General features: G+C 41.3%; 1 protein-coding gene across 6 annotated transcripts in view; it reads left to right on the forward strand.

The window, feature by feature from the left end:
* The window catches only part of ralgps2 (Ral GEF with PH domain and SH3 binding motif 2), an 82,835-nt gene extending 70,601 nt beyond the window's left edge, over positions 1 to 12,234 (forward strand). For 3 of the 6 annotated variants that reach the window (XM_055046754.1, XM_055046739.1, XM_055046746.1), the window contains 10 exons: positions 601 to 668; positions 742 to 871; positions 1,117 to 1,268; positions 1,367 to 1,421; positions 2,021 to 2,098; positions 5,314 to 5,419; positions 6,754 to 6,846; positions 7,580 to 7,685; positions 8,339 to 8,430; positions 8,516 to 12,234. In XM_055046754.1, the coding sequence (XP_054902729.1) occupies positions 601 to 668; positions 742 to 871; positions 1,117 to 1,268; positions 1,367 to 1,421; positions 2,021 to 2,098; positions 5,314 to 5,419; positions 6,754 to 6,846; positions 7,580 to 7,685; positions 8,339 to 8,430; positions 8,516 to 8,545 (910 nt within the window). In that variant the 3' untranslated portion in view covers positions 8,546 to 12,234. The remainder of the gene's footprint in view (positions 1 to 600; positions 669 to 741; positions 872 to 1,116; positions 1,269 to 1,366; positions 1,422 to 2,020; positions 2,099 to 5,313; positions 5,420 to 6,753; positions 6,847 to 7,579; positions 7,686 to 8,338; positions 8,431 to 8,515) is intronic. The other 3 variants (XM_055046763.1, XM_055046771.1, XM_055046778.1) reach the window with 3 other exon arrangements.
* Positions 12,235 to 12,709: the final 475 nt, after the last annotated feature.

Raw genomic sequence — 12,709 nt, forward strand, 5'->3', positions numbered from 1 at the left:
AAATATACTATCAGAAAAGATAAAAAGTAAAAAAAACACAGAATTGGAAAAGTTCCTCTAAGAGGGACATCTCAGGGGTTTTCAGGTCTCCATAAGAGCTACTTGTATTTTCAAGCAAGCCACACATCACATGCTACTAACTGTACAGGTTTATGAGCAAAAACGTTCTGATTCACTGATGATATTTGTTGTTTTCTGCTTCATCACTCAATGCCACTTTTGATATATTTATATTTATGGTGTTTCTAGGAACCGTTCATGGAGAATCGAGCAGTTTTGCAATAAACATACTCTTAAAAGACTTAAACACATTCTACTACGCTTGTATGCGACATATTGATTGAAAGTTGTATTTGAAAAGGACAACCCTGAGCACTATCCCAGACACAGTGGTGGCAGTATCATGCTTTTCTCCCCTGAAAAAAGGTTTTATGCATATTTTAATCTTCTCTCGTTATGCCGGTTAATTAACTGAAACAACTTTCTTCCACTGAGGCACCAAAATACTTCACAGTGCTAATCTGACTTTGATTCCAGCTATATATTTATATCTATATATCTCATTTTTAATTTAAAGAAAGCTTCACTGTTTTCACCCAGGTTGTCTCAGAAGATCGAGCCAGGCACCAGCACCCCTCGAGCCAACGCCTCCAAAGAGGACCTTGTTGGTAAGTCAGAGTTTTTGGATCTCTCTTCTACCTTTGTAATTTTTTATTTATTTGCATTTTTTTTTTTAAACAGGTCAGGAAGCGTCGTCCTCCCCTCTCTGCGGTCGTAAGGGTTCCGTCGCGGCCGACGTCCCCGCCACTCCTCCGTCCCCCAGGAACCTGCTGCCCTACGGACACAGGAAGTGCCACAGCCTGGGCTACAAGTCAGTCTGACTTTTGTCGTCACTTATCGATTCTTTCATCCATTTATTCATTCACGTATTTATGTTATTCATTCATTTATTAATTTCCCACCCCCCCACGCTCCCCTTCAATCATGGCTTTACGTTAGCTAGGAAGCGAGAAGCAAAGGTTTCTTTTGTTTTGTTTTTTTTTGTTCCTTCTATCCTACAGCAGTGCTGGCAGCTCCCTTTATGTCCCTCCTCTCTGCTGTGTTCTGTTTCCTCAGTTTTATCCATAAGATGAACACAGTAGAGTTTAAAAGCGCCACATTTCCCAACGCTGGCTCCCGTCATCTGCTGGATGACAGTGTGTTGGAGAGCCACAGTCCCAGCAGGGGACAGGCAGAGAGCTCAACTCTGTCCAGTGGCATTTCGCTCGGTGAGACTGAAGCCTCCATAATGTCGATGAAAAAGCCACAGCGGTTGCCAGGTTGCAACACGGTGACATTCACCTTATGGTTTCTGTCCCCGGTACAGGGAGCAGTGAGGGCTCCGAGCTCAGTGAAGAGATGTCTTGGCCAGCTTTTGAGAGGTAATGCATCCCATTTCTGCAGGTTACCGTGCAGATCATAAAACACTGTCATCGCTGTGATCACATGTCTGTTTTTTTGTTTTTTTTTTTGCTTTTTATGCTTTTTAAAGAAGCTTGTGCAAATAAACTTCAGTAAACCTTTTAAAAATTCCCAGCGTTTGCTTTCAGGCCGTCACGCCTCATCCCGCCACTCCCGCTCTCAAAAACGAGCCACGATATGCAGATGCTACTGCTTCTCTCCAGCAGCCTAAAAGTGCATTTCTGTGCTTCGATAAATCTTCTCACTAACACCCCTGTGCGTGTGCACACGCGTGTGAAACGTACGGAGCCACACTGACCTGATCAGGAATCAAATTTTTCAAAAATCCACAAGCCTGAAGAATCTTCCTAACCTCTTTTCCCAAAGCACCATTGTTTTTGTTTTGTTTTTAAAGTACCTCACATCCATTTTTAAATCCTCTAACTAACTGACCGCTCCTCATTCAGAGCTAACCTGTGCAGTTTGAACGGGAAAAAAAATAAATAAAACCCACACACACATTAACAGTGACCCGTGCCCCGTATCCTATCCTGTCCTATCTTATCCAATTTCTGAACAGGACTCGGTTCTATCACTCTCTGGGCCCAGTGACCCGTGTGGCCCGCATCCCGTACAGAGGAGTCCTGAGGCCCAGCAGGTACACCCACCTCGACCAGAACCAACTTCCATCTGATCCAAAAATCTCTCAGCCTTTTTTTTTTTGTTTGTTTGTTTGTTTTTGTTTCCCGCACGCTTCATTCGCTGCCAGGCCGCTGCGTGCTGGTGCTTAGCCGGTGTAGAGTTGAGGCATAATCTGGGGGCATGGGGTGATGGTGGGACACAGAGAAGAGTTTCTCTCTGGGGCTGCAGGTTCCTGTCTTTTTGCTGCTGCTGTTCTGTATTCTAACTGCGGCGTTTCTTCGATTTTTCTTGCATGTCTGTCACTCACACACATGGTGGGGGGTTAAAATGGAGGCAACGGGCCTCCGATAGCTTTGAACAGAAACAATGACTAGAGCTGCAGCTTACAGTAGGAGTGGGCGATGTGATAACGTTATTAAAACATTTTAGCTGCCAAATCTGGCCTGATTACAGCAGCAGAGAAATGAATAAGAAAACTGCTGCGAAACAGAGAATTTGATACAATTTGTAGACGGGATCTTTTTCTCCCTTTATAATGACAGCAACTTGGAAATAAATGACAATGAACATTTGATTATATTCAGTGCTGTGAAAAATATTTTCACTCTTACAGATATTTCTGATTTTGCCTTTTTTGTCATATCAAACCAGTTTTAATGTCAAACTAGATACAATATCATATCTTACTAGGTGGTGGGCATTTATCGTATTGTTGATCAATTGTTGTAATTTTTTTTATTATTTTATTTTCAACTGGAGTTGGAAAACTCCAGTTTGTGTTGTTTAAAAAAATTTATATATCACTGACATTATTATCAGAACTGTTATTTTTGCTATTTTCTCCACTGTTCCACAAAAGCGTCAATAAATATCAGTAAATTTGATTTATTATTTTATTTTTTTTACCTCCCTCATAACTTAAGTCATGATTTGAAAATGGCATTTTGTGTCATTGTTGTCTGATATTAACATCTGTTTGATTACTTGAAACATTTCAGTTTGACAAAAAAAGCAAAAACAAAAGAAATCTGTGAAGGGTTCAATACTTTATTTTTTTTTAAACAGTACAGTGTTGGAACCTGTGTGAGGTAATTCTGTCTGTTGCAGCTTAAAGCAGCTTTTGGCTTTGGATTCACAAAAAACAAGCATAAAACAGTTGGAATAAGATTTACCTAAGTGGTGATGTTTACCTTTTTAATGAAAATGCAGGCTTTGAGTTTGGCTCTAAGGCTGAGTGCTGTTTCAGTTTGAGTCGTGGTTGATAGAAGTTGGCAAACTTGCACAAATGGATGAAAATCTTTTTTTATTTTTTTGGACGTTCTACCACCTGAAAGCTTTGTTGAATGGTTTTTTACTTGGAAAATTGAGTGGAAGTCATGATAGTGAATTTGCATTAAATTGATGGTGCTAATATTTCTGTCACATCGCCCACTCCTTGGTTGAACAATTATGTATAAATTATCTGGTAATGAATTACTTTAAAGCTTTTGAAGGGGGAGGGGAGGAATGAGTCAAGTCCGATCTTTCTAGACTGTAAACTTTCTCTCAATGTAATTTCAAAGTATTCTACAGCTGTGAGCCGTAATGAAACCCTGCAGACATGCTGTGCTCCTCATAATAGACACCAAGTAGATCCTAATTGCTGATGGAGAAACGAAGAGAATCAGTGCAGACATTTTTACGGAAGCAGAAACCGGCCGTCACCGCTGTTATTTTTATGTGCTTTTCTTGAGATCTTATTATTGGAAAGTAACACATTTTTCACATTGAAAGGATTTTTTTTTTATGATAATAAGATGTTTGTCTGGAGATGAATGTTTTAGTCCAAAAAAAAGATAAATCCTTAATCCTTTCTTTCCGTTCATCTCAGTCATGTTTTCTCTTCTGCGGAGCGTCATGTGGCTACAAATACTATACTAGCCGTGACGGTGCATTTAATTACAGCCAGTAAACTACATCATGCATGCTAAATTGGCTATAAAAGGCTAATCTCATGTTGCTGTCAGAAAACTTCACCCTGGTCTTGCTCAAAAACTAAAAACTATCAAATGATAGAACAAACTTTACTGCAGATGGCTTTAAAATTTATAGCAGAATTCCTCTAGCTGTGAAAGCTTTGACTGAAATCTCCAATTCAACAAAAACGCACATCTGTCCATACAAATGAGTCCTGAGAAGCACAGAGCTCCAGTTATGCTTTAATCTTATGTTTAAGATTAAAAAATATGGATGCACAAAATTAAATAATTTGGCCATAACATCAGTAGGCTGTCCTGTGGTGGTGATCCAAATCATCAAACATCACATTGTTAAATCTTTGACGTTTTTAGCTGGACTGCAGTGACTTTATCTATTAGCAGTAAGAAAATAATGTTTTTATAGCAAGTTTTGTCATGAGTTATGTAGTTTACGATTAGTGCTTAAATGCACTGTCACAGCTATCTGCAGGTGTTGCCACAGAGAGGCTTGTTTCTTACTCAGTCTGGGAAAATATGACAAAATAGGTAGCTAGTTATCTATAGGGAAAAAGTCTGGAATCTAGCTAACTAGATAGACAGCGGGCGAGATAGATGGATAGATAGCTGGTCATCCAGCTAGCCAGCCAGCTCGCTCGCGCTCTGTCTGTATGCATCTGTCCAAAAATTCTAAATATAAAAAATATGACATAAGCTGTAGGAACCCTGAAAAGCTCAGGAGAGCAAACAAGGGTTAACAGATTAAAGTGAGTTAAAGACAAACCGTACGAAAGTTTTTCATCGTGTGCTTAGAATCTGTCAAAATGACATAACAAAACTAGTTACAGTAACAATAATATTATGAAGTGGGGCGGCTGCTTTCTGCTTCCATGCATTTCTCTTATAGGGTGAATATTTAATCTTGTGGTTCTGGACGTGGTTCTCTTTATCTGTCGGCCTTCTTCACTGAGTTTCCTGCTCTGATCCTCCAGACAGGCACAATCTGCACACCACCTTACCCGCGTCTCTTCATGCCTCTGCAAACGGCAGCATTAAGATTTATATCTGTGAAAGATCAGTTCTGTCAAAGGCGGACAGAAAAATGTTCCATAAAAACGTTACAGTCCCATAAAGACGGGATTAAAGGTAGCTGTGCAGATTGTTTCTGCTTTTACTGTTGGTGTCTCTCCGATTTTATTCCGGTTCATTGTTCTGCATGGCGATGCATGGGACGTTGTTTATATGGCGTGTGATGTCTGTCTCTGTTCTGTTGCAGCTCGGCCGAGTCGGAGGAACTTGCCGTTCACCTTTATCCCGGAGCCGTCACCGTCCAAGGGGTGCTGAGACGGAAGACCGTGCTCAAAGAGGGCAAGAAACCAACCGTGAGAACATGCCGATACGGTCATTTAAATTAGGAGAATGCAGTGTGCATCCATGTGCTTTTTATTCTTAAAACTTGATATGGAAACACCTGGGTAGCGTAGAACAGGTGCAGAAAGAATATCATCTGCTGAATGCCTCTGCTCCTTGTGCAACACTATGAAAATATACCAGGTGCTTTTCTGGTTTTTCATGTCTGTTACCCTTAAATGTATCAGATCATCAAACTGATTTTAATGCATGACAAAGATGAACATCAGATTATGACTGCAAAGGGATAAATCTGTCTAAATCAGCCTGGCACTGTTGGAAAATATATAAACCTCCATGACTTTTTTTCTTTTTTTTTTTTGGCTCCAGTTCCACTTGTAATATTCAGGCCTGATTATTGACAGACCTGTTGGGGAAAAAATCTGACAAAACAAAGTAGAAAAAGATATCTAAAGCGGCACAAAGAAATTTAAGGGCAGAGAATAAAAAGAGTAATTTATATGGCTACGGTGATTCACCGGATTACAAAATTAATCATGGTGTTTGCAGCAGGTTTCAGGCATTGCTTTCTACTTCTGTTCTTCAATAATCAATGGAGTTGCACATGTTCCTGTTTAGCAGATCTTACAGGAGAAAGTCTGTCCATCAGTTTGTGACACTGAGCACACGTAGGCCTGGTCCAGCAGAACAATGATCCATGCACCAAAAATATGTTTTCCGAGAAGCTTAGTTGAAGCCTGGACTTGTTGCAATAAAACGATTAACTTTAGCAGCTCATTGTCCAGTCAATCTCTTCAATATGGCTGTAGAGTGAGCCAAACTCTCCCCACAGTTACATGAAACACAAACTGTCTCTTACCCCAACACCTTTTGTGAATTTGCATTTTCACATACTCATTGCTAGTTATCACTTTTCAATGGCTCATGATGTGTTTAGTTTGGTTTAGATTGCTTCGTTTCTCCCTTTATAAGTGAAATCCTCATCTGAAAGCTGTTTCGTATTTGCTCCAGTAATCTTTATCTGAGAAACATTTAAGTCACATCAAACATAATAATGGAGCACTTTGTTTGTGCTTTACTACGTCTAATCTATTTAAAACTTTTACTTGCAAAATTTATATGGAAGAAAGACATCCTTAAAATTTATACATTGAAAATATATTAAATTATTTTGCAAAAGTCTCTTTTTAATCATCAAAATAAATCATTTTCGGGTTTCTTTTCTTTTTGCATACATTTATATATATTTCTCAACACATATATCTTTTGTGCTTTCTCTATCAATTAAAAAAATGTGGCTACTTATTCACTGTTGGGTCGTTTTACTATGTCTTGGTGCGTCCAGGTGGCGTCTTGGACCAAATACTGGGTCGCGCTTTGTGGAACTCAGCTTTTCTACTACCCTGCCAAGTCCCTGAAGGCCACAGAGAGGAAGCATGTAAGTCGTACTGAATCCTTCAGTCATCGCGTGCGTGTTTGAGAGTGCTGCTTGAGGACATTTTAGTTGTTTTGGAAGACGAGGACAACAAGCAGAACACAGAGACGCGCAGAGTCTCGTTCTCCATATGAGCTGCAGTTGTGAGAGGAATGCTCCAAAAGCGCCTGTGTATTTTATAAGGAGTGAACACATGATGGTCATTACTTGCGCACTTCTAAAAGCAGCTTAATTACCTGATGAACTCAGAGAAAAACACTTTGCTTGTTCTTGTTGACAGAAAACAAAGGCAAAAAGCTACGTCTTTTTGTTTCACGAGATGTTGTGTGACGCACCGGATCGTTCTGCTCGGTAGTTTGAAGGAAGAAAAGATTCAGTAAAACCCAGAGGTTGGAGAAGGAAACAGCCGAGTGGACAAGATGTCCGGAGGCTGTTGGGTTCGCGTGAAGCGGCCGGTCGTAGTTTGCGCACAGATTATAATAGGAACTGTGTCTAAGTGGCTTCACACAAAGCTTTTAATTCTTCCACTTCAGTTTGAGCTTTTAGAGGCTTCCTCTGTTAATAAGTGGCTTTTAGGAAAGTAGAGAAATGAGAGCGAGCATACAGGGGGGAAAAAAACGACCTGCATCTCATTTATTATGGGTGAATAGTTTAGCAGGAGTCCTCCTGCTGCATATAATACATTTTGGCACCTTGTGCAAAAGCTAACTGTCCATTTTATTTGTCGTCCTCTCAGTTCAAGTCTTCGTCCAGCAAGAGCGTGTGTGTGGTGGGTCTCATGGCCATGATGGCCGACGATCCAGAACATCCCGACGTCTTCTTGCTGACCGACTCTGAGCACGGTGAGACTCGTGCACTAAAAATACGACCTTAGCTACTTTGATGTTTATGCTACTTCAGTTACGGTCAGCTGTGGCTGAGGATAATTTTTCACCTACAATGCCTTGTGTCGTAGTCGGCTTACTGGATTTTTTTCCTTAAAGCGAAGTGAGAGACACATTAATCTCCAACATAGTTGCATTACTTATTAAAAACGAATTGCCCAGTCTATATGTCGGGTGCATGTAAAAAGTATTCATCCCCTTTGGATGCTTTATTCTTCTTTCTAGTTTTTAAGGATAATTATAACCAGTAAAATTAGGCTTTTTTTGACATAAAAAAATGTCAAGGCTAAAACTGGGTTCTTGAAAATATGGACAAATAAATAAATTAATTTGCAAAACCAATAAAAGTATAAAACATCCAAGGGGATGAATTCTTTTTATAGGCAATTTACAATTTAGGGAACTTTTGGCAAAAATTGCTCAAACTGGATTTTATTTAGGAGGATAAATTCATATAAACTTTTCAGATCTGGCGTTCCTCATGAGAGTAGCTGTGGCTTTGATTACATTTTGCTCGGTCCCTGAAAGTCGAGCAGCACTTCAGCCGTCTTCTGAGAGCATCGGTGGAAATGCTCCTCGTTTTACACTCGTTTTCTCTCTCTGTTGCCTAGGTAACACCTACAAGTACCAGGCAGGAAACAGGATGAACGCTTTGCTCTGGTTCAAACATCTTAGTGCTGCCTGTCAGAGCAATAGGCAACAGGTTAAAAAAAAACACACGCACACACCACAAGGGTCACAGATACACACAAACATTCTGTAAATTAAATGATTGTTTCTTTATGCAGGTACCAGCCAATCTGATGTCATTTGAGTGAGCGGACGGTGAGAAGAGAGGGATGAGGAAGCGAGGAGGACGAGGAAGTGGAAGCTTTCACTGCCATGAGCCCCGACAGACTGACTCTCACCCCCCTCCGACCTCACCGCAGCCTCACCTGCCACTACTGCCTTAACCAGAGTTCCTAGTTGTGTGTGTGTGTGTGTGTGTGTGTGTGTGTGTGTGTGTGTGTGTGTGTGTGTGTGTGTGTGTGTGTGTGTGTGTGTGTGTGTGTGTGTGTGTGTGTGTGTGTGTGTGAGCGCAGGTCTGTGTGGAGGCAAGCGACTGCTTTGGATGTGCTGACCACTGAACAAGGACCTGCACCGCTGCTCCCGACTCCCACTCGCTCTCTGTGTCTTTTGTTCAGCACTCCAGCGGAGCCCTTACACTTCACACACACACACACACACACACACACACTCAGCCACTCAGACTTCAACATCTGCAGCTTCATTAGTATTCTTTCTGAAGAGGCGAGCTCATTTTAATCACGTCTTCTTCCAGCTCTCATTCGGTCAGAACACACTCCAGAGCCATTTTTACTTGTTACAGTTTTAGTTGCTCGCTTTTGCTTAACGGTCACACACACACACAGAGAAACACACGCGCAACGTTCTGTTATCACATCGGTGTTGTACGTAAGGGCTCCAGCTTCTGCAGGAACAGTTCCCTCCTTTCCTGAGTGTGTACAGTTTTTAGTGGAGAACTTGCCCTTGTTTTTCTGTCACTTACTGAATTTGCTAGATGTTTGTACAACTGCATCAGGGCGGGCGGAGCTTCTTTAGATTTTTCACAAATCTCATTTGTGGTCCTCAGTGGTACGATTAACCCAGAATCTAAGCTAAGTTCACAGATGGACAGATGCTTTCCAGTTTGTTTGCTTTTTTTTTTTTTTTTTTATTATTGTTATATATTATTATTATTCCAATGTTTTCACCAGAGAGGAAATGCTGCGTTTCCTGGACTCGCGCATCCAAAACACTAAAGACTTGAAGCTGTGAAAAGTCCAGGAGGGAAAGAAACTAATGACTCGTGATTTTATCTCCTCTGTTCCCCTCTGGCCCATTTGGTTTGTTGGAGCCTCTGTTCTGGAGCAGACACTCGAAGCTACCCGGAGCCATTCAGAGTCTGTTTTTAGGCTGGTTTTGTTTTTTTATTATTATTATTATTATTCTCTGTGTTGTTCGGTATATGTTTTTGTTGTTTTAGATGTTTTTGGGGTTTTTTTGCTTCTGGGAGAGAGGGATGGTGCAGTTCATTCACAGTATTACTGTTGCCCAGCAATGTAGGTTTGTCTGTTACATATGAATGTTTTTTTTTGTGTGTGTGTGTTTTCTTTTTCTACTTTTGGAATATTTTCTTTGAATCCTTTATTATTGATGTGGGAAATTTTCCACAACAACAACAAAAAAGGATTTTGCTTGTCCGCTTTAACCAATCCCGGCTCAGTTTTGGGCTCCTAACAAAATGGCGTCTTGGGTGGAGAAAACGAAGCCTCATAGGTTGCGATTAGTGCCAAGTCAACCTCACTGTTTTTTTTTTTTTTTTTTTTTTTTCCCCCCTTAGGTTGACAAGACATTAAAGGGTTATCAGCTAACGTCTGTGGGCCGCAGAAATCCTAATGTGAAACACGAGCAGAACCTGGTAGAGGAGAGGGCGACGGAGTGACATTCAGAAATGGCAAATCATTTTATGAACAGGTGTTAGTTTACATTGTACCGGTGCATCTCGGTAAATTAGAAAATTGTCGAAAAGTTAGCTTATTTCAATTGAAATTGTGAAATAATATCAGGCACGCCTTCTGAATCACTTCCAAACATCTTTTCCTTCCACTAAACCTTCCTTAATCTGCCTGGATACTCATGTGAACGGCCAGCTTCTGTAGCAGCAGCTAAGTGTGGCTTACCCGACCTGAGCAGTAACAGATTCCATTTGCGAAAAGCTACATTTGTTCAAGTTAACAGAAATTAAAGCTTGACACTTTTTAATAGATCGATGTAATATGAGTTGTATGTCACTGAATTACTGAAATAAGCCACATTTTTAGTGGCATATTCATTTATTTAGATGCACCAGTATGTTTACAGAGCCTGACCCCTTCACTCTGCCCGCTGTGCCGTACTAGCAGGAGCTGATTTGTGTACAGGCAACCCGTGTGGCCTGTCTCTGAGGTACAGTGCCGGAGCAGAGCAGGTGGCTAATGGGCGGCAAATCTCAGAACCAATTCTTACCTCCTGTCTTCATCTCTGAGGTGATCCCCAACGTCACAGACACGCACCCCCGATGTAGAAAACGTGTCCTTCAGCACAGCATACTGTACAGTTTAATGATTCAAAAGAGCCACTTTTGTTTTGGTCAGACATTATGTAGATGGATAGGATCAGGTTAGGAAAAAAGAGAGAAAGAGACGAACCAATGGGAGAATGAATGAGGAAGCCAAAGAGAGGCATGTGTAATGTGTCTCTGTAAGTGTGTGTGAGGGATGATTTGGGTGCCTGTTCATACTTCTCTATTTTTTTTTTAAAGCAATGTAATCAAAGCCAGATGAAGCGGTCTGTCACTGCAGAGCGGGGGGGCGGCGGGCGTCCAATTTACCCAATCATCCGTGTGAATAACGGCTGACGCTACGGCTCCACGCCGGCCTGCTTTGCGCTGGACGTGTGAAGAAAAGGCGGACTCTGAAGGGGAAACTGAACCGCATCAGAACAAGGGACTGCTTAAGAGGGACCGTGCCACAAACTGTGGAGACGGGGCCCGGCCGGGGGTTTGGCCCGAAGGGACAAAGAAGGTTAAAGTGTATTTAACCGTGGGGGACGCTGGAGGCCGTTTTTCTAACCGGTCGGCGCCGGTTGAGGCGCCTAGTGACTGCATGAGAATCAAAGCGAAGAATGTGAGAATCTGCAGAGAGGACTGTGGAGCAAAGTAGCTGGGGGAACGGATCCCCATCCTGACAGCGATCACCTTTCTTTTCTTTGCATTTGCTTTACCTGATGCTAATTGACAATGATAAATGAAATTGCAACCTATGTAACTGAGTTTTATACCAGAGCAAATAAGTGCTTAATGGGTTATCTGTGAATTTGAGTTTAATGATCATGACAAGCACTTTTTGTGATGTTTTCCCCTCACTGTTACCTGGGTTTACATTGTTGTTTTTATTATTATTATTCACTTCTGTACAGCGTATGGTCAACATAATGGAAACCCGTTGAATTAATTTTGGGACGTTTCAGTCGTAGATATTGAGCCGACATTGACATGAGATCCATTTTTGTTTCGTGTAGGAGTAGAAACTGCAAGCAGAGCTCAAAGCGCCAGGCTTTACTGCTCTCTGCTTCACCAGACTGTTTCCTTTAAACTGACCATACTCTCTGCACACGCACAGCTTCCACTGTATTACCCGTTTCGCGTCGCTAACTTGAGTTCAGTCGAGCAAAAGCGTTCAACCCGAGGAAGTGTTAAGTTTATTCTCCGAACCAATGTGACTCTGTGCCACCTGTCGGGTTTCATTCACTGTTTACCAAGAACGACTACGACGGCTTGACCTTCAGCTGACTCCGTGTGTCTCTGTCTGCCTTTGTGGCGAGCGCTGTGACCTCTCTGAGTGATGTGCTGCCTGGTGTGAAGACTGAGAACCAATAAACACTCTGCCCTGTTTTTTTTATTATTTTATTTTTACTCCACACTTCAGCTCTGTTTTTGTTCTCTTTAAGGATTAGTATTCAGACTGTTTTAGAAAGTGTTTAACAAAAGTTATTCAATTTTTTTCCTCCACGCCTCCAAGACTACAGTGTGTTTTTTCTGGGATTTCATTGCAATGAACCAGCACAAAGTGATGCATAACTCAGGGGAATTAAAAGGATGGATGTGTTTTCTAGCCACATGGTATCATTTTATAGCACAAACAAGTTACTATGTTAACTTCAGTTATAAAAATTATGTCAAATATGACTTAAAAAAAACTGACTTTGTGCTTTAACGCCATGAAATTGAGCCTCTGTCTTTTTAAAAGCTTCTCTTTCTGAAATGTTGCCTTCAGGAAGTAATCACAGAGAGGTAGCTTGTATAATGAGCGCAGGGGATGTGCACTTCTGTCAGGTGTTTGCTAATTACTCCTGGCTAGTCTGAAGGAACTGAGTAAGGAAATCTTGAAAACCAAGGAAGG

The sequence above is a fragment of the Poeciliopsis prolifica genome, unplaced genomic scaffold, assembly GCF_027474105.1.
Source record: "Poeciliopsis prolifica strain line A6 unplaced genomic scaffold, Auburn_PproV2 SCAFFOLD002, whole genome shotgun sequence".
In the NCBI taxonomy this organism is placed as follows: Eukaryota; Metazoa; Chordata; class Actinopteri; order Cyprinodontiformes; family Poeciliidae; genus Poeciliopsis; species Poeciliopsis prolifica.